This window comes from Ahaetulla prasina, chromosome 2, assembly GCF_028640845.1.
Source record: "Ahaetulla prasina isolate Xishuangbanna chromosome 2, ASM2864084v1, whole genome shotgun sequence".
In the NCBI taxonomy this organism is placed as follows: Eukaryota; Metazoa; Chordata; class Lepidosauria; order Squamata; family Colubridae; genus Ahaetulla; species Ahaetulla prasina.
Genome location: NC_080540.1, coordinates 8,670,473 through 8,696,964, shown reverse-complemented (window position 1 = coordinate 8,696,964; position 26,492 = coordinate 8,670,473). Strand labels below are relative to the sequence as shown.

The 26,492-nt window shown below is 42.5% G+C and overlaps 2 protein-coding genes across 3 annotated transcripts in view; both read left to right on the top strand.

The window, feature by feature from the left end:
• The first annotated feature begins 965 nt into the window (after positions 1–965).
• LOC131189600 (zinc finger protein 271-like) lies at positions 966–20,255 on the top strand. Its single transcript, XM_058165791.1, has 5 exons — positions 966–1,064; positions 4,124–6,294; positions 8,811–8,910; positions 17,484–17,557; positions 18,984–20,255. Exons 2-5 carry the CDS (start codon positions 4,655–4,657, stop codon positions 20,248–20,250), a joined length of 3,081 nt encoding a protein of 1,026 aa, XP_058021774.1. The 5' UTR covers positions 966–1,064; positions 4,124–4,654; the 3' UTR covers positions 20,251–20,255.
• Positions 15,529–26,492, top strand: part of LOC131193122 (zinc finger protein 84-like) — a 24,229-nt gene continuing 13,265 nt past the window's right edge. The window contains exon 1 of one of the 2 annotated variants that reach the window (XM_058172985.1): positions 15,529–15,756. The gene's annotated coding sequence lies outside the window, so the exon portion shown is untranslated. Of the gene's footprint in view, positions 15,757–20,767; positions 20,888–26,492 lie in introns of those variants that run through there. The other variant, XM_058172983.1, reaches the window with a different exon arrangement.

Sequence of the window (26,492 nt, the reverse complement as noted above, 5' to 3'; positions counted from 1 at the left end):
TATGACTATAACTTGTTGCTGGCAATCCTTATGATTTATATTGATATATTGATCATCAATTGTGTTGTAAATGTTGTACCTTGATGAACGTATCTTTTCTTTTATGTACACTGAGAGCATATGCACCAAGACAAATTCCTTGTGTGTCCAATCACACTTGGCCATAAAATTCTATTCTATTCTATTCTATTCTATTCTATCAGCACAGCAGGAACATCATGAGGTAAATTACAGATAACACACTCTGAGGAAAAAAGGCGGGAAACAAGGAAACTCCCTCTTTACACTCACAGCAACCAATCTCATCTTAGATTGCCTCAGGCAGCTCTCTTCAACCAATTCCCTATAACTGTGTATTTTTACTCATTGTCTAACTAACCCTTCACAGCTATTAATTTAAATATTTTAACAAGCTGGCTCCCCTGGAACATCTGGCCTGATGGTGCTGCAATGTCCTAAATCCTTGGGAGCCGCATTAAATCAATCATAACAAGATTTGAGATGTAGAGAGGCATTGATCTCACCCCCTAGCAAAAGCTTGTTCTGTAATTCTGTAAAACCTCCATGAACATTTAGGGCTCAGCACCTAAATAGCATCACATTTCACTGTTTCACTTGGCTCAAAAGTCAGTACCTAGAAATTTTTAAAAAATGACTTGATGGCATTTAATCAGTGGAAACATCTTGCAAGGGCCTTAGGTAATATGGGACAAATAAATATGTTTTTCTGTCACTATCAGGAGATGGCGGTCAGGTAGGCAACATCCGTGGCTGAAAACCCCATAATACAATGGGGGGTGTTTGTGTGCCTGTGATTGAATTTAAGGAGTTAAAACCATAGAGTACTGTATTGCTAGAAAGGATGTGAGAAGAGAAGCACAGAGGAATTTCCTCTACCAGATCACTCATGGGAGGAAGTTTGAGTGCAGAGCGGCTTTTGTGCTCTTTCCATAGTTGAAGCAGGAGCTGGTAGGTGGGGCAGGTGGGAGGAGAGTCCGGGAGCAAGTCGGGCTGTTCGGTTCCCTCCACGGCCTGGAAGCAGAGAAGCAACTGGGCTGAAGCAGGTCAGCTGCTGCTGCAGGTTCCTTCCCTCCCCAAATGGAAGCCCACTGGGGCTGCAGGCTGTGAAACTGGTGGGAAGATTGAAAAAGTCTCTTTTAAATTAAAGTTGATTCTTTGGGACTGTCTTCACTCCGGAGGTTGTAGCTGCTCCATCACTGGAGGTTTGTAACAGGGCTGGAAGAGGTCTTCTAGTCCAACCCCCTTCTCAAACAGGAGACCCAGTACCACTTCAGACAAATGGTTGTTCAGTCTTTTCTTAAAACCTTCCAGTGATGGAGCCCCCACAACCTCTGTAGGCAGGTTAATTATTCTCGCTGTTAGGAAGTTTGGCCTCCTGACCCCTAATAATTTTTGTTGCTTTTTTGCTGAACTCTTTCCAGAGTCTCAACATTTTTTTATAATATAGTGACCAAACCTGGAGTCAATATTCTAAGTGAGGTCTTGCTCTTTATAAAATGGAACTAGTACTTCATGTGCTCTTGATTCTATCCCTCTGTTAATGCAGCCTAGGATTCCCTCATCTCAACTAAAGAGTACTGGGCCTAAAACAGAAACTTGGGGTACTCCACTAATTACTTCCCTCCATATAGATGTAGTTCCTTTAAGGAATACACTTTGAGGTCGGTTTGTCAGCCAGTTATGAATCCATCTGTGTGGATGGATGTGTCTGTCCCACATTTTCTAGGTTATGGACGACTTTTTCAAATGCCTTACTGAAATCCAAATATAGCATATCCACAGCATTTCCCTGGTCCGCTAATTTAGTTACTTTGTCAAAGAATGAAATGAGATTGTTTGGCATGATCTGTTTTTGACAAACTCATGTTGGTTTCTAGTTATAACTTTGCTTGTTTCTAGGTATTTACAAATCTGTTGTTTGATTATCTTTTCCACAATCTTCCCAGTATTGATGTCAGGCTGATTGGTGTGTAGTTTTGCGGATCCCTTTCCCTCCCCCCACCCTTTTTTTGAACATGGGAACCACATCAGCTCTTTTCCAGTAGTTCACAAGTGCTCGAGGATCTTTGAAAGATACGATTCAATGGGTCTGAGATCATGTCTGCCAGCTCCTTCAGAATTCTGGGGTGTAATCAACCTGGTCCTGGTGGTTAGAATTCTTCTAGAGTGGACAGGTGTCCTCTTAACATTTTCTTGCCTATTTTAATCTTTTATTCCTAGTCTGTCTTTTATTGATTCTGTTTTTGGTAGATTGGGCTAGTTTTTCTTTTTGTGTGAAGTCAGATGGAATGGTATGGGGTCTCCAGCCTGAGCAGGGGATTGGACAAGAAGACATCCAAGGTCCCTTCAAACTCTGTTATTTTATTGTGGACTTGCTGTTTTTGTGGCAATAATATTGTACTGATCTGGCACTGGTCTTTTCTGGGATTTTTTATTTCCATGTATCGCCAACAAGCACAAGTATTTCCTATTGGTGCCCCATTCGTGTATCAGCCAGGTTCAAGTGTTCTCAACCAAGCACTTTTTTAAAAAATAGCTATTGAGAACCATTTGGGAATGTTCAGTTGTATACGCAGTCCTCACTTACCACTTCTTCCCTGAGCATTCAAAGTTACTATGGCCCCGTAAAAGAAGAAGTAAACCTGATCCACTAATTTGTGGTCATTGTAGCACTTGTTCATTGACCACAAGTCAGAAGTTCCTGTGGGTATGAAGATGCAGAAAAAGGAGATGCACCAATTTGGGTACTACCCACTGGTGCAAATATATGGTGGTTTCAGCATTCCACACTCATGATCCCCATTTGTGGCCTTCCCAGCTAGCTTCTGACAAGCAAAATCAGTGGGTATATTCTGGCAGGAAATTAAACTTTCCAGTCATATGAAATTGCCTTTTACAACCCACAATAATTAGCTTAAAAACTATAGAAGAACAGATGTGTTTATATATCTTTTTCAGGTCTTTCTCTATATTTTTCAAAATAATTAAAGTATCATCCGCATACAAATTTATCTTATATCCCTTATATCCTTCTAATTCTTCATCTTTTTCTATCATTTTTGTCAGAGTTCATAGCCAATAAAATAATGTTGGGGACAAGGACATCCTTGTCTCGTACCTGCTTCTAATTTTATCTCTTCAGTTAATATTCCATTCACCTTCACTCTTGCACTACTTTTTGATACAATTTGAAATAACATGTATAAATTTGTTACCAAAGCTAAAGCTCCACATTACTTTAATAGCTTCCCATTGTACGGAATCAAAAGCTTTAAAAATGTCCAATGATACTATACCAATTTTATCACCATTATGTTCAGCTACATCTATAATATTTAATACTCTTCTAACAATATCACTCATATATCTGCCCTTCACGAAACCTACTTGGTTGTAACTTATATATCTATCTATAAATCTACTTAATCTATTACTTATAATAGCAGTAAATATCTTTGCATCCTGATTAATTAAAGAAATGGGCCGATAGGACTCAATCCTTTCTAAATAAAGATTTAGAAGAACAGATGTAAGTTGGCACTGACATCATGCTTAGCGATTGGGCTTTTTAGTGTCACGGATGACAGTTCCAATTGTGGCTAGTAAGTGAGGACTGCTTGAATTGGGATGTCACCAGAGTGTTTGTGGACAGTGTTTTATGGCTTTATTTGGTGCTGAGGACTTCCATGAGAAAAACTGATACCTCAAATCTTGCAGAGATTTTAGGCATCATTTCATCAGTTAAAGCCCCCACATGTCTAATGTTAGCTCAGAAGGTTTGACTGTAACCATTTTGGGACATTTGGTCAGACATAGATTTTCTCCATTTATACATGTGTGGGTGTATCTCTTTTTGTATGCATATGTCTGCAATTATATAATCTATCCCCAGCAGTTCCAGATATAGTTGATGATAACCCTTTGCACTGCTAAAAATATGATCCAAATCAAGGAGAATTTTATGATTGATTAATGTAAGAGGTACATGAGTTAGCATTCTGACATGTTTGCTTTTTTGTTCTAATTTATACTTTTTTCCTTTTTCTCATATCTTCTGCAACCATTTTATAATTAACATTACACTTTTCTTTCAATCCTATAGACAAAGAGGATGACAAAAAGAGCATTCTAGACAACTGAGAATAACAAGCAACTTTGAAAATGATCCACCAATCAAACTATTTTCAATTTCGTTCAAAAAGCCACACAATTCTCCTTCCCGGCAGCCGATAGACAAAAGAGAGAAAATCAAATTAGATTCTGAGCAGGAAAAAGTACATTACATAAAAAGACAAGGGAGATTATTTTTCCATTCAGAAAAAGAGGGATATCTCTGGATGTCAGTGGGGAGGAAAAGGTCAATTGGAAAGCCACGTAGAGCAGACAGTGATGCAGGCCTTGCTCTGGGAGGGGGAAAAAAACAGCTTGAATCAAAGCAGCACTAAACAAGGGATCCTCCATATTTTTAACCTCCTCAGGATTATCAGTTGTGGAAAAACTCCATAGATATGCCTATTTTGGAAAAGATACAACTTGCAAATCACAGCTGATTATGCATGAAAGGAACCACACAAGAGAAAAACTATACAATCACTCTGACTGAGGCAAACCCTTTGGTCAAAACAGCTCTGTTATGGTTCATGGAAGGACCCACAGAGGAGAGAAGCCCTACAACTGCTTGAAATATGGTAAATGCTTTAGTGAGCATGGCAAATTGATGATGCACCAGAGGACTCACACAGGAGAGAAAACATTTGACTGTCCTGACTGTGGGAAAAGGTTCATTAGAAATTGCCACCTTGTGAGACACCAGAGGACTCACACAGGAGAAAAACCATTTGAATGCCCTATCTGTGGGAAAAGTTTCAGTCAAACCTTTAACCTGGTAAATCACCAGAGGATACACACAGGAGAAAAACCCTTTGAATGTCCTGATTGTAGGAAAAGTTTCAGTCAAAACTCTAGCCTGGTGATACACCAGAGGACTCACACAGGAGAGAAACCCTTTAAATGTGCTATTTGTGGGAAAAGCTTCAGTCACAGTTCCAGCTTGGTGATACACCAGAGGACTCACACAGGAGAAAAACCCTTTGAATGTCCTGATTGTAGGAAAAGTTTCAGTGAAAATTCCAGCCTAGTGATACACCAGAGGAATCACACGCGAGATAGACCCTTTCAATGTCCTGATTGTGGGAAAAGTTTCAGAGATAATTCCAGCCTGGGGATACACCAGAGGACTCATACAGGAGAGAAACCCTTTGAATGTCCTGATTGTGGGAAAAGTTTCAGAGATAATTCCAGCCTGGGGATACACCAGAGGACTCATACAGGAGAGAAACCCTTTGAATGTCCTGATTGTGGGAAAGGTTTCAGTCGGAATTGCCACCTCATGATACACCAGAGGACTCACACAGGAGAGAAACCCTTTGAATGTTCTGATTGTGGGAAAAGTTTCAGTCAGAATTCCAACCTGGTGAAACACCAGAGGACTCACACAGGAGAGAAACCCTTTGAATGCCCTATCTGTGGGAAAAGTTTCAGTCAAACCTTTAACCTGGTAAATCACCAGAGGACACACACAGGAGAAAAACCCTTTGAATGTCCTGATTGTGGGAAAAGTTTCAGTAAAAATTCCAACCTTGTGAAACACCAGAGGTCTCACACAGGAGAAAAACCATTTGAATGCCCTATCTGTGGGAAAAGTTTCAGTCAAACGTCTAACCTGGTAAATCACCAGACGACACACACAGGAGAAAAACCCTTTGAATGTCCTGATTGTAGGAAAAGTTTCAGTGAGAATTCCAACCTGGTGATACACCAGAGGACTCACACAGGAGAGAAACCCTTTAAATGTGCTATTTGTGGGAAAAGCTTCAGTCACAGTTCCAGCTTGGTGATACACCAGAGGACTCACACAGGAGAAAAACCCTTTGAATGTCCTGATTGTGGGAAAAGTTTCAGTCAGAATTCCCACCTGGTGAACCACCAGAGGACTCACACAGGAGAAAAACCCTTTGAATGTCCTGATTGTGGGAAAAGTTTCAGTCAGAATTCCCACCTGGTGAAACACCAGAGGACTCACACAGGAGAAAAACCCTTTGAATGTCCTCATTGTGGGAAAAGTTTCCGTCAGAATTCCCACCTGGTAAATCACCAGAAGACACACACAGGAGAAAAACCCTTTGAATGTCCTGATTGTGGGGAAAGTTTCAGTAAGAATTCCAACCTTGTGAAACACCAGAGGACTCACACAGGAGAGAAACCCTTTGAATGACCTGTTTGTGGGGAAAGTGTCAGGCTGCCTCTGATTATACCTAGGAAAGAATACACCTTGACTTCATTTGCAAATAAAGAAAAGTACTTTTACTAGGTACATCTGGACTGCAGCAGTATAAAGTTGGATCTGAGACAAAATATGGCTAACATTCCATATCCCCCCTGTTACTCCCTCCTCTCCCCCAAGAGGTCATCAGGTCTGATCCAATGCCAGCTCCTTCTCGGGGCCCCGTGGTAATCTTCTTCCGCAGGTCTCTTGCTGTCAATCATATCAGGAATGCAATGTCCGTTGAAAGTTCGCGCTCTAGCATTCCTGTTGAATTCAAAACATCAATCTCCCCTCCCTCCTTAATTATGTCAGACCGACACTCTTAAAGGGCCCTCTCTACTTAACCTGAATCCAAGCGCTATTTACCTTACACATAAAACCCCATGCAATCTAACAACTGAATATAAAGAGTACAAAAAGATGTGAGGATTGGAGTGGAGGCTGACATTCAGCCCTCCTGCAACAAGGACGTCAGTCCTAGAAAGAAAAAGAGAAAGTTAGGGTTTGTCAGGATATTTTTTATAGAATTGTGCTATCTTTTCTGAAGCATGAACATCTTCCTTGTTCACCCATTCAGTTTGGGACAAAGGGAAGTGCTTCCAAGCAATAAGATATTGAATTTTATTTCTATGTTTTCTTGAATCCAAGATTTCTTTTACTTCAAAATGTTGTTCACCCTCTATGAGAATTGGTATAGGAGGGGGTGTATGGTTCGTATGGAAAGTAGACGTGTGTTCTGGTTTCAGCAAGCTCACATGGAAAACGGGGTGAATTCTTCTAAGTGTTTTTGGTAATTCTAGCTGTACAGTCACGGGGTTGATGAGTTTCACTATGGGGAAAGGTCCCACATACTTAGGTCCCAGTTTTTTAGATTTTTGAGTGGTTTGTAAATATTTGGTGGAGAGATAAACTCTATCTCCAACTTGGTATTTGTTCTCAGGGGATCTTATTTTATAGTTTTCTAGGAGTTTTTAGCGCTTCCCGATTTTTGTGATCAGTCCAAACTTCAAAAGGATGATTAGAACCTTCTAAGAATTGTCTCCATGTGCGAAGAGCCCAATGAACTGCAAATGCTTCTTTCTCCCAAATAGCCCACCTTCTTTCAGTTTCAGTCAATTTTTGAGAAGTGAAAGCACAAGGTTGTAGTTTACCATCGGCATTGTTTTGGAGCAAACGCGACCGCTACATCACTAGCATCTGCTTGTACCACAAAAGGAACATCCATGTCGGGGTGTTTTAAAATAGGTTCAGCAGCAAATAGTTGTTTCAATTTTTCAAACGCTGCTTGACATTCCATTGACCATTCGAGAGGTAATGATAGTTTGGGTTTTGTATCTCCTTTAGTTTTTAAGAGGTTGGTGATTGGCAAAGCAACTTGAGCAAAGGAGGGGATGAATTGACAATAAAAGTTCGCAAATCCCAAGAAACTTGGCAGCTGTTTGCGTGTGTGGGGGGGGGGCCCATTCCAAGACAGCTTTCACTTTCTCTGGGTCCATTTTTAATCCATCCGCCGATATGCGGTACCCTAAGTAATCTATTTTTGTTTGATGGAAATCACATTTGGATAGCTTGCAATAAAGTTCTGCAGATAACTTTTTGAGGACTGCTCTTACTAGTTTAATATGTTCTTCCATTGTTTCTGTATAGATAAGTATATCATCAAGGTAGACAAGAACCCCTTTAAACAAATGTTGATGGAGTATTTCATTTATTAGTTGCATGAAAACTGCGGGCGCCCCCTGCAGTCCAAACGGCAGTACTCGAAACTGGAAGCATCCTAGAGGGCAGTTGAAAGCGGTTTTCCATTTATCCCCCTCCTTTATACAAACTCTGTAGTAAGCCTCTCATAGGTCTAATTTGGTGAAAAACTTTCCTTTCGCTAGATGCGCTAACATATCTTTCATGAGCGGCATGGGGTATACGTTTTCGGCGCATATCGCGTTAAGGTTTCTATAGTCAACAATAAGACGAAAAGAGCCATCTTTCTTTTCTCGGAACATCACTGGTGCGGCCACACGAGGCCTAGCCGGTTGGATAAATCCCCGCTCTAAGTTTTTGTCTATAAATTTACGTAGCTCCCCCAATTCTTTTTGGGTCATGGGATAAGCTTTTGGTTTTGGAAACTTTACCCCTGGAAGTATGTCTATTGCGCAGTCAGTAGGCCTATGGGGAGGTAAAACATCTGATGCTTTCTCACTAAAGACTTCTCGCAAGTCCCAGTATTCCTTAGGTATCCTCTCCTCCCCTTCTATCCGTTCTGTCATTGCCCCCATCACGTCATGGGGCACGGCCACGGTAGATCCCTCCTTGGTTTCTCTTTTCTCCCCCCTTAGCGTCTTGGAGTGAAAACGTAAGACTCCCGTCTTACGGAGTCTTTCAGTGAGAATTCCAGCCTGGTGAACCACCAGAGAACTCACACAGGAGAGAAACCGTATCAGTGTCCTAATTGTGGGGAAAGTTTCAGTTGGAATTCCACCCTAGTGATACACCAGAGGACTCACACAGGAGAGAAACCATATGAATATCCAGATTGTGGAATAAGTTTCATTCAGAATTCTGATTTGGTGAGACACTAGAGGACTCACACGGGGGAAAAACCTTTCAAATGTCCAGTCTGTGGACATTACTTCAGGCATAAATCCTCCCTTATTGCACACAAGGAAATCCATATGAGGCAGATAAGTGTAGAGAAGGCTTGAATTTCATTTATTTGTGAAAAATTGACTACAGATAGTCCTCAACTTAGGACCATAATTGAGCCCAAAATTTATGTTACTGAGACATTTGTTAAATTAGTTTTGCTCCATGTTACGACCTTTCTTGCAACTGTTAAGTAAACCACAGCAGTTGTTAAGTTAGTGCCTGCAATGGTCGTAAGTGTAAACAATGGTCATAACTCACTTTTTTCAATGATGCCGTAACTTTGAACAGTCACTAAATGAACCGTTGTAAGTTGAGGACTATCTGTATTTGAATTCTGGCCTGATTCTCTTTACTCAAATAAGTCTCAGGATTAGACTTGTAGGTGGAGAGAATAGGAAAGTGGAAAATGGCTAACTACCTGTTTGTGGTGACCTCAAGACACAACTATTATGGGTTGCATTTTATAACAGCCGTTCAGTGAGACTGCTTTCCTTAACTACATGCATCCTACTGCTCTCCCTGATACAGTCATTAATTGAATGTGTGAGTCGCTAAGCGGAACACTGGCTACCTCAGGGCTGGGGAAAACTCTTGGAGGCATAGAGCATGGCCTGGCTTGCCTGCCACAGACATCCGTTGGCTGTCAGCTTTGGAAGCCATACTAGGCCTGAAGCTTCCGTGCTGTCACTTTCTCATGTCTGGGAAAGTAGGAGGGGGGATTTAATAGAGGGGCCCATTAGGCATAATAACATTCTTCCTGCCGGTCAAGGTCAGGCCAGTCCTGCATCTGGGACGGTGATTGGAGCATGTGATCGGCAGAGGAGTTGGGGGTGTTTTGGGGGATTTTGATTTACTGAGGGAAAACCCAGATCTCTCAGATTCGGATTTTCCCAGATGTGCCAGTTTACCTATCCTAGTAAAAGAACTTTGAAAGATGCATGCTTTGGAGTTTTCACTTGGCGAGAGAGTTTTCTGGAACGCTGACCTCGGCCTTCCTCCAAGACACTCTGTGCTCTATTTCCTAATCTTGTGTCCCATCGGTTCTTCACTCTTCCACACAGTCCCCCCAATCCTTTCACTTCCCCCCGCCACAAGGTCCCCACCTGTTTTTTTCCCACTCCTACTGGGTCTCTATAATCCTTATCCCTGGTTCCCACCCCATCAGACCTCACACTCTCAACCTCCTTACCTTTTGAAGATCTCTGAGCCTCATGTTGCAGAAGGAGTGGGGGACACGCATCCATGGATCTCATGACTGTGTCCTGGAAACAGCCACTATTTTCAGTGGGCCCTGAACTTGTCCCTGGGCCATGCAGTGGACTTTGGGAAGCGACTGCTGTAGTCCGCCAGCAGCTTGCAGAGCTGGCAACGAGTCAGACAGCGATGAGGCTGAGGAAGAACATAAGCCAGTCCTGGAGGCTGGGGAAGGCCTGGATGAGGACTCTGCATCAGAGGCAGAGATGGGGCCAGGGCCATCGGAGACTGGGGTGCGGACTCCGGTGCCTCCAGAGGCTGACAGTAGTGAGGCAGAGGAACAGGAGGAGCCGGTTCCTAATGCACGCATGAGAAGAGCTGCCAGAAGGCAAGAGCAGCTCAAGCAAAGAGGACGACTCGGGAATAGGGCCAAGAGATGATTGGCCCCTCCCATAAGGTTTAAAGACCAGCAATGGCGTTTGGGAAACGTTGATAGCCTTGCTCCTTGTCTTGCTGCATTTCTTTGTTGTCGGCGTCTTCTGCTTTTGAACTTTTGCCAAGAAAAGCCTTTGGTAGTTTGCCTAATTAGACTAAGACTGAAGAATTGTGTTACGAAGAATTTGCTTTGATTTAGTTTGAACTACACTGAGCATGAGTTAATTCTCACCTGTTCTAATAAAGTCTGTTTGTTTTTGAACTGATTGCATTTACTACTATCTACTTGAGCTGGGTCACAACAGTGGCTGTTGTTTTACCACACTGTCACGCAGAAGAGTAACAAATCTGTTCTGCTACCTTAACATGAGGGGGGAAATGTACAGTATTGAAAATGTTTTTAAAAATGGATTACGTAACAATTATCAGTAGCTTTTGACATGTAAAAAATGGGTATTGTCAGTGTTGCTATGAATATTAGGGCAAGGCAAGACACTCAGAGTTGTCTCAGACTGTGAGATGAGCAGTGATTAAGTTTAATAATAAATGCATTTAATTATGAAAAGGTAATGTAAAGCTCATTTCCAATTCTTGCTCAGTGATGAGGACTCCACAGATACAGTGGGTTTCTAACACACTACAATTATTAACTTGTAATCTCTCTCTTGTGCATTCCACATCTCTATGACCAATCTGCCTTCCTCAGCTTCCCTTCCCTCCTCATTATAAATTTAGAATTTCAGTGTGAAGTCATATTTCAGCCCATGCACTCAGTGACTCTGATGATGTAGGCTGCAGTTAGGTTTCCACCTCTAAATTTACTTGTTGCATTGCTATCTGCTCCAGTCCTAAATTCCATGAAAGAATGACATTTCATTAGGCACAGTTGAATTAGAACGGCTAAACTGGATCTGTTTTGAAGGGCATACTTCTCAGATTCAAGGATGGTCTTCTCCATCATTGCCAGTCTGAGTGATAGAAAGTAGGACATTTGAAACTGGACAACTAAGCTATGGTTTCCCTTTTAACTTTACAACCTCTAAAGCAGCCATTGGTTGTACCAGTGGATTTGTAGGCTTTTGAAAATCATACCATTACAGAGGATCTATCTGGCTTCCTTGATGACTCTCCGCATTATGAATCAGATTCAACAGACATTGTGAAATAGAATAGAATAGAATAGAATAGAATAGAATAGAATAGAATAGAATAGAATTTTTTATTGGCCAAGTGTGATTGGACACACAAGGAATTTGTCTTGGTGCATATGCTCTCAGTGTACCTAAAAGAAAAGATACGTTCATCAAGGTACAACATTTACAACACAATTGATGGTCAATATATCAATATAAATCATAAGGATTGCCAGCAACAAGTTATAGTCATATAGTCATAAATGGAAAGAGATTGGTGATGGGAACTATGAGAAGATTAATAGTAGTGCAGATTCAGTAAATAGTTTGACAGTGTTGATGGAATTATTTGTTTAGCAGAATGATGGCCTTCGGGAAAAAACTGTTCTTGTGTCTAGTTGTTCTGGTGTGCAGTGCTCTATAGCTGCTTTGAGGGTAGGAGTTGAAACAGTTTATGTCCTGGATGCGAGGAGTCTGTAAATATTTTCACGGCCCTCTTCTTGATTCCTGCAGTATACAGGTCCTCAATGGAAGGCAGGTTGGTTGCAATTATTTTTTCTGCAGTTCTAATTATCCTCTGAAGTCTGTGTTTTTCTTGTTGGGTTGCAGAACCGAACCAGACAGTTATAGAGGTGCAAATGGACCCTTCCGGGTGCGCTCAATAATTCCTCCGTAGAACTGAATCAGCAGCTCCTTGGGCAGTTTGAGCTTACTGAGTTGGCGCAGAAAGAACATTCTTTGCTGTCCTTTTTTAATGATGTTTTTGATGTTAGCTTAGTTATGTGATTTGATGGGCTATAATCCTTATCCCTGGTTCCCACCCCATCAGACCTCACACTCTCCACCTCCTTACCTTTTGAAGATCTCTGAGCCTCATGTTGCAGAAGGAGTGGGGACACGCATCCTTGGATCTCATGACTGTGTCCTGGAAACAGCCACTATTTCAGTGGGCCCTGAACTTGTCCCTGGGCCATGCAGTGGACTTTGGGAAGCGACTGCTGTAGTCCGCCAGCAGCTTGCAGAGCTGGCAACGAGTCAGACAGCGATGAGGCTGAGGAAGAACATAAGCCAGTCCTGGAGGCTGGGGAAGGCCTGGATGAGGACTCTGCATCAGAGGCAGAGATGGGGCCAGGGCCATCGGAGACTGGGGTGCGGACTCCGGTGCCTCCAGAGGCTGACAGTAGTGAGGCAGAGGAACAGGAGGAGCCGGTTCCTAATGCACGCATGAGAAGAGCTGCCAGAAGGCAAGAGCAGCTCAAGCAAAGAGGACGACTCGGGAATAGGGCCAAGAGATGATTGGCCCCTCCCATAAGGTTTAAAGACCAGCAATGGCGTTTGGGAAACGTTGATAGCCTTGCTCCTTGTCTTGCTGCATTTCTTTGTTGTCGGCGTCTTCTGCTTTTGAACTTTTGCCAAGAAAAGCCTTTGGTAGTTTGCCTAATTAGACTAAGACTGAAGAATTGTGTTACGAAGAATTTGCTTTGATTTAGTTTGAACTACACTGAGCATGAGTTAATTCTCACCTGTTCTAATAAAGTCTGTTTGTTTTTGAACTGATTGCATTTACTACTATCTACTTGAGCTGGGTCACAACAGTGGCTGTTGTTTTACCACACTGTCACGCAGAAGAGTAACAAATCTGTTTTGCTACCTTAACATGAGGGGGGAAATGTACAGTATTGAAAATGTTTTTAAAAATGGATTACGTAACAATTATCAGTAGCTTTTGACATGTAAAAAATGGGTATTGTCAATGTTGCTATGAATATTAGGGCAAGGCAAGACGCTCAGAGTTGTCTCAGACTGTGAGATGAGCAGTGATTAAGTTTAATAATAAATGCATTTAATTATGAAAAGGTAATGTAAAGCTCATTTCCAATTCTTGCTCAGTGATGAGGACTCCACAGATACAGTGGGTTTCTAACACACTACAATTATTAACTTGTAATCTCTCTCTTGTGCATTCCACATCTCTATGACCAATCTGCCTTCCTCAGCTTCCCTTCCCTCCTCATTATAAATTTAGAATTTCAGTGTCAAGTCATATTTCAGCCCATGCACTCAGTGACTCTGATGATGTAGGCTGCAGTTAGGTTTCCGCCTCTAAATTTACTTGTTGCATTGCTATCTGCTCCAGTCCTAAATTCCATGAAAGAATGACATTTCATTAGGCACAGTTGAATTAGAACGGCTAAACTGGATCTGTTTTGAAGGGCATACTTCTCAGATTCAAGGATGGTCTTCTCCATCATTGCCAGTCTGAGTGATAGAAAGTAGGACATTTGAAACTGGACAACTAAGCTATGGTTTCCCTTTTAACTTTACAACCTCTAAAGCAGCCATTGGTTGTACCAGTGGATTTGTAGGCTTTTGAAAATCATACCATTACAGAGGATCTATCTGGCTTCCTTGATGACTCTCCGCATTATGAATCAGATTCAACAGACATTGTGAAATAGAATAGAATAGAATAGAATTTTTTATTGGCCAAGTGTGATTGGACACACAAGGAATTTGTCTTGGTGCATATGCTCTCAGTGTACCTAAAAGAAAAGATACGTTCATCAAGGTACAACATTTACAACACAATTGATGGTCAATATATCAATATAAATCATAAGGATTGCCAGCAACAAGTTATAGTCATATAGTCATAAATGGAAAGAGATTGGTGATGGGAACTATGAGAAGATTAATAGTAGTGCAGATTCAGTAAATAGTTTGACAGTGTTGATGGAATTATTTGTTTAGCAGAATGATGGCCTTCGGGAAAAAACTGTTCTTGTGTCTAGTTGTTCTGGTGTGCAGTGCTCTATAGCGTCGTTTTGAGGGTAGGAGTTGAAACAGTTTATGTCCTGGATGCGAGGAGTCTGTAAATATTTTCACGGCCCTCTTCTTGATTCCTGCAGTATACAGGTCCTCAATGGAAGGCAGGTTAGTAGCAATTATTTTTTCTGCAGTTCTAATTATCCTCTGAAGTCTGTGTTTTTCTTGTTGGGTTGCAGAACCGAACCAGACAGTTATAGAGGTGCAAATGACAGACTCAATAATTCCTCCGTAGAACTGAATCAGCAGCTCCTTGGGCAGTTTGAGCTTACTGAGTTGGCGCAGAAAGAACATTCTTTGCTGTCCTTTTTTAATGATGTTTTTGATGTTAGCTTAGTTATGTGATTTGATGGGCTATTCTATTTTTGCCTCTTTTTTTACAATTTTTTTGGGGGGAGAACATTTCTTCTACCATATAGAGGCAATCAGCCCCTCTTTCTTAGGTTCCATTTTCTATGGTTTGCTGCATATTTTTCTCTCTCTGACCTAATGGAGACTTCAGTGCAAGCAAATATACAGAAGCACATGGCATTTAGCATTTAGCATTTAGCAGATAAAAAATTTCCTCCTTGAGGAATGAAGATCTGTGGTTGGTGCTTTTGGATGCAGCTTTGGTCAGCAAGAGTGAAGCTCTCTTCCCCAAAGCATTTGGCTTGATGGTGCTGCCAATGTCCTAAATCCTTGGGAAGCACAGGAAGTCACTCTTTTAAGTTTTTGGATGTAGAGAGGCTTTGATTTCTACTGAGAGTCACACCTAAGAAAGCTGATTGTGTAATTTTCTAAAACCTTCACTAACTTCTAAGGCTCAGCAACATAGCTAATCTTCCACATTTCACTATTTCATTTGGCTCAGTTGCAAAAGTCAGTTGCTAGAAGTCAATAACGATTTGATAGCATTTAATCAGCGAAAGCATCTTGCAAATGACTTAGGTAGAGGCGGGACAGGCGTGTTTTTCTGCCTGCTATCAGGATAGGAGGTAGCAGTTAGATAGGCAACATTTATGCCAGAAAAATGCATAATACATAATAAAAGAGTTAAAACCATCGAGTACCATACTGCTAGAGTGGATGAGAGGAGAGAATAAGCGCAGAGGAATATCCGGATCATTCATGGGCGGAAGGTGGTGTGCAGAGTGGCTTTTGTGCTCTTCCCTGGGTTGAAGCAGCAGCTGGCAGAAGGTAAGATGAGGACAGGTTGGAGAAGAATTCGGAAGCAAGTAGTGCTGTTTGATTTCTTCCACGGTCTGGAAGCAGAGAAGGACTTGCTGCTGCTGGAGGTTCCTTCCCTCCCCAAATTTAAGCTCACTGGTGCTGCACGCTATGAAATTGGTGGCTGCAGTTTTCTGCTGGTGGGAAGATTTAAAAAGTCTCTTTCAAGACAGGGTTGATGCTTTGGGGATGGCTTCCCTCCAGAGATTGAGGCTGCTCCATCACTGGAGGGTTTGTAACAGAGGTACATAGCTGGAAAGAACCCTGGAGGTCTTCTGTTCCAACCCCCTGATCAAGCAGGAGACCCAATATCATTTCAGACAAATGGCTGTCCTTTCCTCACCTGTGCATCGAGCGGGGTGGGTGGAGCAGATGTTCCTAATCAGAGGTGGTCTGGCGCATGTCATCTCTGCTGGTCCTCTGTAGCTCCTCCGCTCCTGCAGGCGGCTCTCTCTCTCTCTGGTCAGCCACCTCCCCGCATTGCCAGACAGCCTTGGGATTGCCTCATCCTCAGCCCCTGGACCCTCCACTCATTTGGAGGGGACCATGCCTTCCCCATCAGACAATCTTGGTTCTTCCTCCTCCTCAGAACTGGGATCTGACAAAGCCATGACAATCGGCTCTTTTCCAGTAGTTCACAAGTGCTCGAGGATCTTTGAAAGATGTGGTTCAATAGTTCTGAGATCAGGTCTGCCAATTCCTTCAGAACTCTGGAATGTAATGAATCCTGATGATTTGAATTCATTTAGAATGGACAGGCGATCTCTTACCATTTTCATGCCTATTTTAATTCGTATTCCTAGTCTGTCTTTTACATTTCTGTTTTTGGTGGGTTGAACAATTTTTCTTTTTGCACAATAACAGATGCAAATAATGAATTAAGTAGCCCCACTTTCTCCTTGCTGCCAGTCACTTCCTTGTCATCTTCTCCCATTAGTGGATCTATTGTTTCCTTCACTTTTTTCTTGTATTTTACATGTTGAAATTTTGTTTTAAAAATATTTTTGACATTTATGACAAGTCTTAGTTCATTCTGAGCCTTAGCTTTCCTGATTTCATTTTTGTAGATTCAGGGTAAATGCTGGTATGTCCCTCTTTCCATTTTTATAATTATCCTTTTGTCTTTCAGTTTATCTGACTCTTTTCTTTTAGATTTCTTATTTTTCTTTTTCACTAGTATTGTGCTGGACTGGGCTTTAGGTCACTATAGGAGACCCCTAGTTTCCTCCTCTACCTTTTGGATGACAACGTTGTTATCTAGGTTTGTCAGGAAGGTTTAAGGCAAGATTGGACAGCCATTTGTCCGGAATGGTATAGGGTCTTCCGCCTGAGCAGGAGATTGGTTAAAAGACCACCAAGGCCCCTTCCACTTCTGTTATTCTGTTATGGACTTGCTGTTTCTTGGAAACAAGATTGGACTGAAACTGCAACTGGTCTTTTTTGGGGATTTTTGTTTCTTTGCCTTCATGTCTTGCCAAGAAGCAAGGTGTTTTAGATTGGTGCCGCATCCCTGTATTAACCAGGTTCAACTCTACTTAATCCAGCACTTTTTTAAAAATAGCTATTGAGGAACTTTTGGGATGTTCAGTTGTATATGTAGTTCTCACTTACCACTTCTTCCTTGAGTCTTCAAAATTACTATGGCACTGTAAAAGCAGACATACTACACCTGGTCCACACATTTGTGGTCATCGTAGCACTTGTTCATTGACAGCATGTCAGCAATTCCTGTGGCAATGAAGGTGCAGGAAAAGGAGATGCACCAATTTGGGTACAATGCATGGTGCACAGATTTGATGGTTTCAGCATCCCACACTCATGATCCCCATTTGTGATCTTCCCAGCTAGATTCTGACAATCAGTGGAGATCCCAGCAGGAATTTGCAAGTCATAGTCATGTGAAATTCCCTTTAACGACCCACAGCTATTTGTTTAACAGCTGCAGAGCATCAGATTTAAGTTGACACTGTGATGTGACATCATGCTCATGATCGGGCTGCTTAGCGACACAAATGCCAGTCACAATTGCGCTCACAAAGTGAGGACTGCTTTAATTGGGATGTCATCTACGTCATTATAAACAGTATTTTCTGCCCTTAAGAGCTGAGGACTTCCATGGGCAAAACTGGTACTTCAAATCTTGCAGCAGCTTTAGGCATCATTTCATCAATTAAAGCCCCACATCTCTAAAGTTAGCTTGGATGGTTTGTAACCATTTCAGACATTTTTCAGGCTTGAAAAACATGGATTTTCCTCATATATACATTTGTAGGCACCTGTAGTTCTCTCTGTATGCATATATCTGCAATTATATAATTTATATCCAGCACTTCCAGATATATTTTTTGATAACCTTTTGCAGTGCTAAGAATTTGCGATTGATCCAAGTCAACTAGGGAATTTCATGATTGAATGGATATTTTAAATTGAATCTTGGTAGTCTTCCATCTGTCAAATGAATCATAATTAATGTAAGAAGTAATTCTAGCATTGTCACATATTTGCTTTTTATTTCTAATATATACTTTTTTTCTTTTTTTCACATCTTCTGCAACTTTTTCATACACAATTAAAGTTAAACTTTTCTTTCAATCTTATATAGACAATGGAGATAGCACTAAGAGCACTCCGGACAACTGAGAATAACAAGCAACATTGAAAGGGAAAATAAATCAAGCCAGAAATCAAAATATTTTCCATTTCCTTCAGAAAACCACACAATTCTGCTCTCTAGCAGCTGATAGACAAAAGAGAAAACTAAGAAAAATGTCAAGCTGGAATAAGTAAAGCATATGGAACTCGAGAATACATTACATGAAAAGTCAAGGGAGAATATTTTTTATTCCGCAAAAGAGGGAAATAGCTGGCAGTTACTGGGAAGGAAAACGTCACTTGGAGAGCCACACATAGAGTAGACAGTGATGCAGGCCTTGCTCTGGGAGGAAAAAGAACGGCTTTAATCAAAACCTCACTAAAAAGAGATCACATATATTTTTGACTTCAAGAATATAAGTGATGGAAAAGTTCCATAGATGTGCCTATTGTGAGAAAATCAGATTACAAATCACAGCTGATTATGCATGAAAAGATCCACACAGAATAAAAACCATAAAAGTGTTCCCAATGTGGTAAATACTTTAGTGAGCATGGCAACATCGTGATACATCAAAGGACTCACATCACGTATGAGTGTCCAGATTGTGTGAAAGTTTCATTGGAAATTCACACCTCATGAGACAACAGAGGACTCGCATAGAAGAGAAACCTTTTGAATGCCCTATCTGTGGCAAAAGTTTCAGTCGCAATAACAGCCTGGTGAACCACCAGAGGACTCACACAGGAGAGAAACCTTTTGAATGTCCTGACTGTGGGAAATGTTTCAGTGGAAATTCTAGCTTGGTTAGACACCAGAGAACTCACACAGGAGAGAAACCCTTTGAATGTCCTGATTGTGGTAAATGTTTCAGTCGGAGTTCAAGCCTAGTGATACACCAAACAACTCACACAGGACAGAAACCCTTTGAATGTTCTGATTGTGGGAAAGGTTTCTGTAAGAATTCAAGCCTGGTGACACACAAAACAACTCACACAGGAGAGAAACCCTTTGAATGTTCTGATTGTGGGAAAGGTTTCAGTCAGAATTCAAGCCTGGTGATTCATCAGAGGACTCACACAGGAGAGAAACCCTTTGAATGTCCTGATTGTGGGAAAGGTTTCATTAGAAATTCCCATCTAGTGAGACACCAGAGCACTCACACAGGAGAGAAACCCTTTGAATGTCCTGATTGTGAAAAACGTTTCAGTCAAAATTCCAATCTGGTGATACACCAGAGGACTCACACAGGAGAGAAACCCTTTAAATGTCCTGATTGTGGGAAAAGTTTCAATAGAAATTCTCGCCTCGTTAGCCACCAGAGGGTTCACATAGAAAGGATACTCTTTGAATGTCGTTATTGTGGGAAATGTTTCAGTCACAATTCCAACCTGGTGTTACACCAAAGGAGTCACACAGGAGAGAAACCCTTTGAATGTGCTATCTGTGGGAAACAGTTCAGTCACAATTCCAACCGGTTGAAACACCAGAGGATGCACATAGAAAAGAAATCATATGAATGTCCTGATTGTGGGAAAAAATTCAGTTGCAATTCTAGACTGCTGACACACCAGAGGACTCACTCCAGAGAAAAAACATATCAGTGTCCATATTGTGTGAAATGTTTCCTTTGGAATTCTGAGCTCGTGAAACACCAGAGGATTCACACAGGAGAGAAACCATACGAGTGTCCAGAATGTGGGAAAGATTTCAGTACTAGGCCTAGCCTTTTAAATCATGTGCTTATACACACAGGGGAGAAACCATTTAAGTGCCCTGAGTGTGGACGGTGTTTCAGGAAACATTCCACTCTTACCACACACAAGAAAATCCACATGAGGCCCAAAGTGATGAGTATAGAGAAGACTTGAATTTTATTTCTAATGTCCCATTGTAAGTTCAGCTGAAAAAGTGACTCTTTAATTTGACTACAAAGACTTTCCCTGATTTTTTGTAGTCAAATATGTCATAGTATTAGACAGGAAGGAGGAAAAACATGGGTTATTACATATTAGTTTGATAATGGCTACCTGACCATCAGCAGCAGAAGTTGCTGGAAATTTATTTTTGCAGAAATTATGTAATTTTTTTTTAAAAATGGGAGTTTTCTTTTCTTTTTTATCATGATAAATGATAGAAATGCCATGTGTGGTTCCTCATATAATGAGAAAATGAGAGAAGAAGCAGAAGGATTTCAAAGTCTTTTCTTATCAGGAATTCAGTGCACCAAGCATGTCTATTCAGATTTTGATAAGAATGTGGCACGCAAGTTGAAGAAAAATATGAACAGCACATATATTGGGGAAATTTGGGGCAGTGACAAAAACAGTGTAAAATTTCAGATGTAAAGGCTGTTCTTTGCAGGTGACCTTCATGGAGAAGAGCTATAGGAAAATTGAATTGAGAAGAAAAGGGATTGTGGTTTTGAATGCAAGATTTCCAGGTTTATTTGCAACTCCTGCTGTGATCTTTGCTTGGAGGAGCCTCCTAGTTAGTCTTCAATGGCTGGTGAGTGAGAGCGCATCAAGAGGCTGATATTTTTTATGGTGTTTCCCCCCCACTTGGTGGGAAGATGTGACAAAAAGATTGTACAGTAGATGTTTCATTTCTAAAACAGCATTGCGTAAGAATCATTAATAGCTTTTGAGAAAAAAAGAAAAAAGAAAGTGTCCAAGTAACACCCCCAACCAAAGAAGACTCAGAGGCCAGCAGTTCCTCAAAGTTCCATTTTATTAGTGATATCATATTGGCACATCTGGGAAACCTGAATCTGAAAGCTCCCGGGTTTTCCCCACCTAAAGGAAAGTCGAAGTCCCTTCCTCTGCACCCACATGTCCATCACATGGTCCAATCAATCCATCGTCCCAACTGGAGATGCCTCCCAGTTACGCCACTCCAGATGCAGGCTGAACGTCCTTGATTCTCATAGAAAAGAATGTTATGGCTAAATACTAATGCCAACTCCATGCAACCTCCCTCCCAGTTTGCCACAGCACTAAGTGTGGCAGCCCTGCAGATCCAAAAGAAAAAATGGCCTCCAAGGCTGACACTCAGATTGAAAGGTGTAAAATGTGTGCTATTTGGAAGATACTGGATCTTGAAAACAGCAGCCTTGAATTTGGAGCTGGAGTAGCAGGAAAAGCTGAATGGATAGATTTTGTGGGAAGGAAGAAGGCCCAGTCTGGTGATTGTCAGACTAGAGTGAGAGAGATGCTCAGTTCCAGTCCTGCTTTAGGCACAAAGCCATCTTGGAGATCTTGGCCTGCCCTTCCTCTCAGGTCTAGGAAAGGGGGAATCCACTTCCAAAAACCTTGGTGGTGGGGATAAAGGACAAAACAAGGCAGTGGGGGCAGGTGGAGGATGAAATTTGGTGATGCAGTGGAGGACAAAACAAGACAATGGGGTGGTGGTGGAGAAAAAAGCGTCTTACTTGCTGCTGCAACAAACAGGAGACTGAGCAACGCACCAGTGCTACAGCCACTAAGCAAGGCAGTGGTGGTGGGGATGGGGGCCAAAGCTTCTTGTCCTAGCTCGCTGCTGCAACAGAGCAGGAGGCTGAGCAAGGCAGAGCTGTAATGCTGGCAGAATGAGGTGGTGGCAGCCGCCACTTGCATTCCACCACTGGTTGCCTGGAGCCCTCGGTAGTTGCCTTGCCACCTGCTGTCAGGCCTGGAAGCCATATAACTTTGGTGCCTTCAGGATCCAGGCCTGCCACAATTCTACCATAGGAAGTTGGGAGGGGGGATTGCATGAGTGAAATAGAATTAGCCATAACAAAATTGCAGAGAGGTTCAAGGCCATGGTGTCTGACAGCTGTGCAGAGAAGAAAGTGGAGGTTGTCTTCTGTACTTGAAGGAACTGATTGGAGCAGTGGTGGACATGTGGGAGAAGTGGGCAAGGTCTTGAACTTCTTTTTGGGTGATGTTGTGCCTCGTCCTCCCTCCTCTCCTCAGCCGGGCCCCTCCCATCTACACCCGGGCCTGTTATCAGACTCCGAGTCTGATAATGAACGGCCTGTCATGCCTCCAGCCCCCAGCCCTGGCCCCATGGCCGGAGAGGATTCCAGGAATGAACAAATAAACCTGATAAACCTCACTCCTACAGCATGTGAGCAGGAAGCCAGCCACGTGCTGGAATTACTGATAGCAGATCCAGCTGAAGAGAATTCAAAGTGGGAGGATCCTCGCTTCCGGAGATCTGAGAGGTGATGCCAGCAGAAGGAAGGGAGGGGCAGGCCTGAATAAATGCTGAGTTATGGAGCCACACCCCACAGCCTATATAAAGGACCTGCTTTTGGCATTCCAACCTTGAGTCAAGCAAAGTCTCATCTAGTTTGCTGCTATTGCTGAAGTCACAACTTGGACTCCTGCCTGCCCTGATAAACCTTGAAGGAATTTGACAAGCTGCAGAGGCTTCGTTACCACGCTTGATACGGACTTCCTAGACCCGGTCGTCGGAGGGGGAGGGGGACACGACAGGTGAAGAAAACCTGGAAGCTCTCAGATTCGGATTTTTCCTGATGTGCCAATATGACATCTCTAATAAAAGTTAGCTTTGAGGAATCGGAAGCCTGACACCTGCTTTCCATCTCCTGCCCAGCTCCCCTCAGTTCCCCAAAGCATCCCTTCACTAACCTGCTTTCCAGCTCCTTCTCCGCCGCCCGTACAGGGCAACAAAAGGGACTACCAGTAAAAAAAAAAGTTCTATCAGACCTTCCAACTTTGTGAGTTCCTTTTTTTTTGTGATGTGTGGGAAGGTCTGATTGATCTTTTTTTTTTAAAAGTCCCACAGACTTCTTTTGCTGCCATGCATGCAGCGACGGAGACTGGGGCTGGAAAGCAGGTTAGTGGAGGAATGTGATTGCTCTGGGGTGGGGTGGGATTAGGATTTGGCAACCCTGGCCAGTAGGAGTGAAGCTATGTCGGGGAATTGTGCAGCCAGAGTCTAAATGGAGTCAGAGGCACTGACATGGACTTGTAGTTTTAATTAAATAAATATAGCCAAATTATCTTCTGATGGACAATAAATTAGGTATATTACATTTTCTTTTACTGCTCCTCTGACAGAATATTTTATGTCAACACGTTTGCTTCTGGTTTTTATTCTCACCTGTTGCCATTTGTATACATACCATGCTAGCTTCAAACACTGGAATAGCTCCTAATAGCCAAATCCTTTAACAATTGTATATTTTCTTCTTTTGATTTAGAACATACTCTCCTTCTCATAGTTTCTTTATTTCTACTCCAAAGTAGTTTCTCTAGATACTTCTTCTAATTTTGAGGCACATAAAAATGTTACATATTTTTATCACATCAATTGTAAAAACTTTCTGGAGGAACACCTTTGTTTGCTCTTTCAGACCTCCTTGGTGTTTCAGTGAAATCTCAGTTTCTAAACATTTATCTGAGCTACATTCTGACCCTGAGCTAATCCTGGATTTTTGTTCAGCGTGCCTGTGTGAATGCTCATCCACTGGAGACCCATAACAAGCATTACAATTTCAGAATTGGCATGTATCTGTTTCCAATTGTCATGTTCTGAAAAATTTATAGAACGTGATAATGTTTTTGTGTCCATCTGTAAATCTATATGCCTTTGAGTCTGATAGATAGACTATAAATTTTAATTTCCTTGCATTTGGCTGTCTTGACCTCCTAATTTCTTTGGAAATGGGCACCCACGCATTGCTCCCAAAGATTCTTAAAAGTGCCAAAGATGGTTGTCTTCCATAGAACATGTATCGAGTTTGATTAATTGTTGAACTCCATAGTCTATTGATCAAATATTGGCAGTTAACATTTCCTCACCCCAATACGGATTAATCATTCCTGCATCATCTGCTAGTAATGCATCTTTCATAGTCCGTAACCCACCACTCCTGCGTTCAGTAACTATATTCTCTGCTGGAGTATAGGGTTTCATTCTTCTATGTGTTATGTCTTTCTTTCTGAACCACTGCTGAAACCTATGTTTGTAGTTGACATATCCTTTGAGTGTACCTCCTCTCTACAAACATTTGTTGTTAGTTGCGAAGTTGTGTCCGACCCATCGCGACCCCATGGGCAATGTTCCTCCAGGCTTTCCTGTCCTCTACCATCCTCTGGAGTCCATTTAAGCTCATGCCTACTGCTTCAGTGACTTCATCCAGCTACCCACTGCTTAAATGGTTGAAACACTTGTTTTGCTTTTTAGTAAATAACAAAAATCATACCTTGAGAAATCAAAAATTACCAAAGCAAATTTGGCCACTCCTATTGATAGTGATAGAGCAGACATTTCAAATTCAAGGCCTGTGGAATAGTGAGCGGATGGCTCCCACCCCCTTGGCCCCGGCCCAGCCTGGCTGGGCACTCCCCCTGGGCGTGCGCACAGGAGGCGGTGAGTGCATGGGGTCTGGAGGTGGCCAGCAGCAGTTGCAACTGATTGACATCACCCCATCTGGCCCCATCTGGCCCGTCCTCACAAAAGCAATTGTCGAGGTGGGGTGGGGAGGCGCCAGTCAACTTGCAGTGGGGGCATGCAGAAGTGATTGCAGGGTGGTGGTGGCACTGGGCAAGCAGCAGAGCTTTTGATCAAGAACTGCAGGTTGGAAGCTTTAGATTCAACTCTATCCTTGTCTTCTGGAGATAAGATTGTGCTAGGAGAGCTCTCCTACCATTACAATGGGGGAAGCCATTGCTGCCACATTTGGGGATCTGTGTGGTGCCTGTGTTGCCGAGGGAGAGCAAAACCTCAGGCAGGGCAGGTTTGGGCCTAATTTTTTATTCAGTAAACAATTCAGAGGGTTCATTTAGATCCCACCACCACTGCATCACTTGTGCCCACTAGCAGAATCAGGTCTCACATGGCCAGAATCATATTGCATGGGCGCGGAGGGGGGTCTAAATGACCACGGCCTCCCGCCCACTCTGTCTTGGCTTGCCCGTGGTCGCAACAGAGAAGATAGTTGCACGGAGCATCAGGATTGCGTGCCTCCCTCTCTCTGCCACTGTTGCCGTGAGGACGAGTATCCACTCACTCTGTCTCACTGTCTCTCACCTTGTGTCCTCCCCGTGCGTATACCTCTGCCTGCTGCTTGAACAGGTAATCAACTCACCTGCATTGTGCAGCCCCAGAGTGGGCCGATCAAGCAAAACCTCAGGCCGGTGGGCTCCTCCTGCTGCTGGACACCATTGGCTCCCCCATGCGTGCTGCCTCTTGTATGTGCTCTGATGGGGTGGGGCACATGGCTAGGCTGCTCCCTAGTTGTGGTCCGCCAGCAGCCTGCCAAGCTGGCAACGATGACAGCAATGAGGAAAAGCGTGGGCCAGACCTGGAGGCTGGGGAAGGCCCAGATGAGGGTTCTGCGTCGGAGTGGGGTGCAGACTCCAGAGCCTCCAGAGACTGACAGTGGTGGGGCAGAGGAACAGGAGGAGCCTGTTCCTAATGCATGCATGAGAAGAGCTGCCAGAAGGCAAGAGCAGCTCAAGCAAAGAGGACAACTCCGGAGTAGGGCCAAGAGATTATTGGCCCTTCCCATAAGGCTTAAAAAAGATCAGCAACAGCATTTGGGCTTTTTGCCAGAAAACAATGTTGATAGCTTCATCTTCTTGTATTTATTTTTGTATCAGTGTCTTCTGAATGTTTGCCAAGAAAGGCTTTTGGCAGTTTGCCTAATTGGATCAAGGTTGGTGATAGGACTGAGAAATTTGTGTTGGCAGGAATGTGCTTTAATTTAGTTGAACTACGCTGAGAATGAAGTAATTCTCAGCTGTTTGAATAAAGTTTGTTTGTTTTTACACTGACTGAGTTTCCTACTACCTACCTGGGCCCGGATCACAACATCACCCTGATACTGTGTTTCCCCAAAAATAAGCCCTAATGCGTCTTTTGGACTCCCCAAAAAATACAAGAGCGGGTCTTATTTTGGTGGAAACATGGTAGTTAAATCATGCTTATTACTAACAAGTCCCAAACACCATCAAAGGAACTAAGCACAACATCCATTTTGTATACTTCTAAAAACACCATTCCTTGCTTTTCTAACTCGAGGACGGTTTCCCTCATAAACTGGAGGTGATCCAATGCACTTTCTCCCAACTTCAGCCTTGTTCAATAAAGTTTTCTGGTG

Bases quoted from the DNA above. Each gene is read 5' to 3' on its own strand.
- LOC131189600 (XM_058165791.1), top strand. From the start codon at position 4,655: ATGGTTCATGGAAGGACCCACAGAGGAGAGAAGCCCTACAACTGCTTG. The intron at 6,295-8,810 runs ACCTGTTTGTGG...GGAAAGTTTCAG, and splicing joins GGAGAGAAACCCTTTGAATG to TTGGAATTCCACCCTAGTGA. The intron at 17,558-18,983 runs GTACAATGCATG...ATGAGTGTCCAG, and splicing joins AAGGAGATGCACCAATTTGG to ATTGTGTGAAAGTTTCATTG.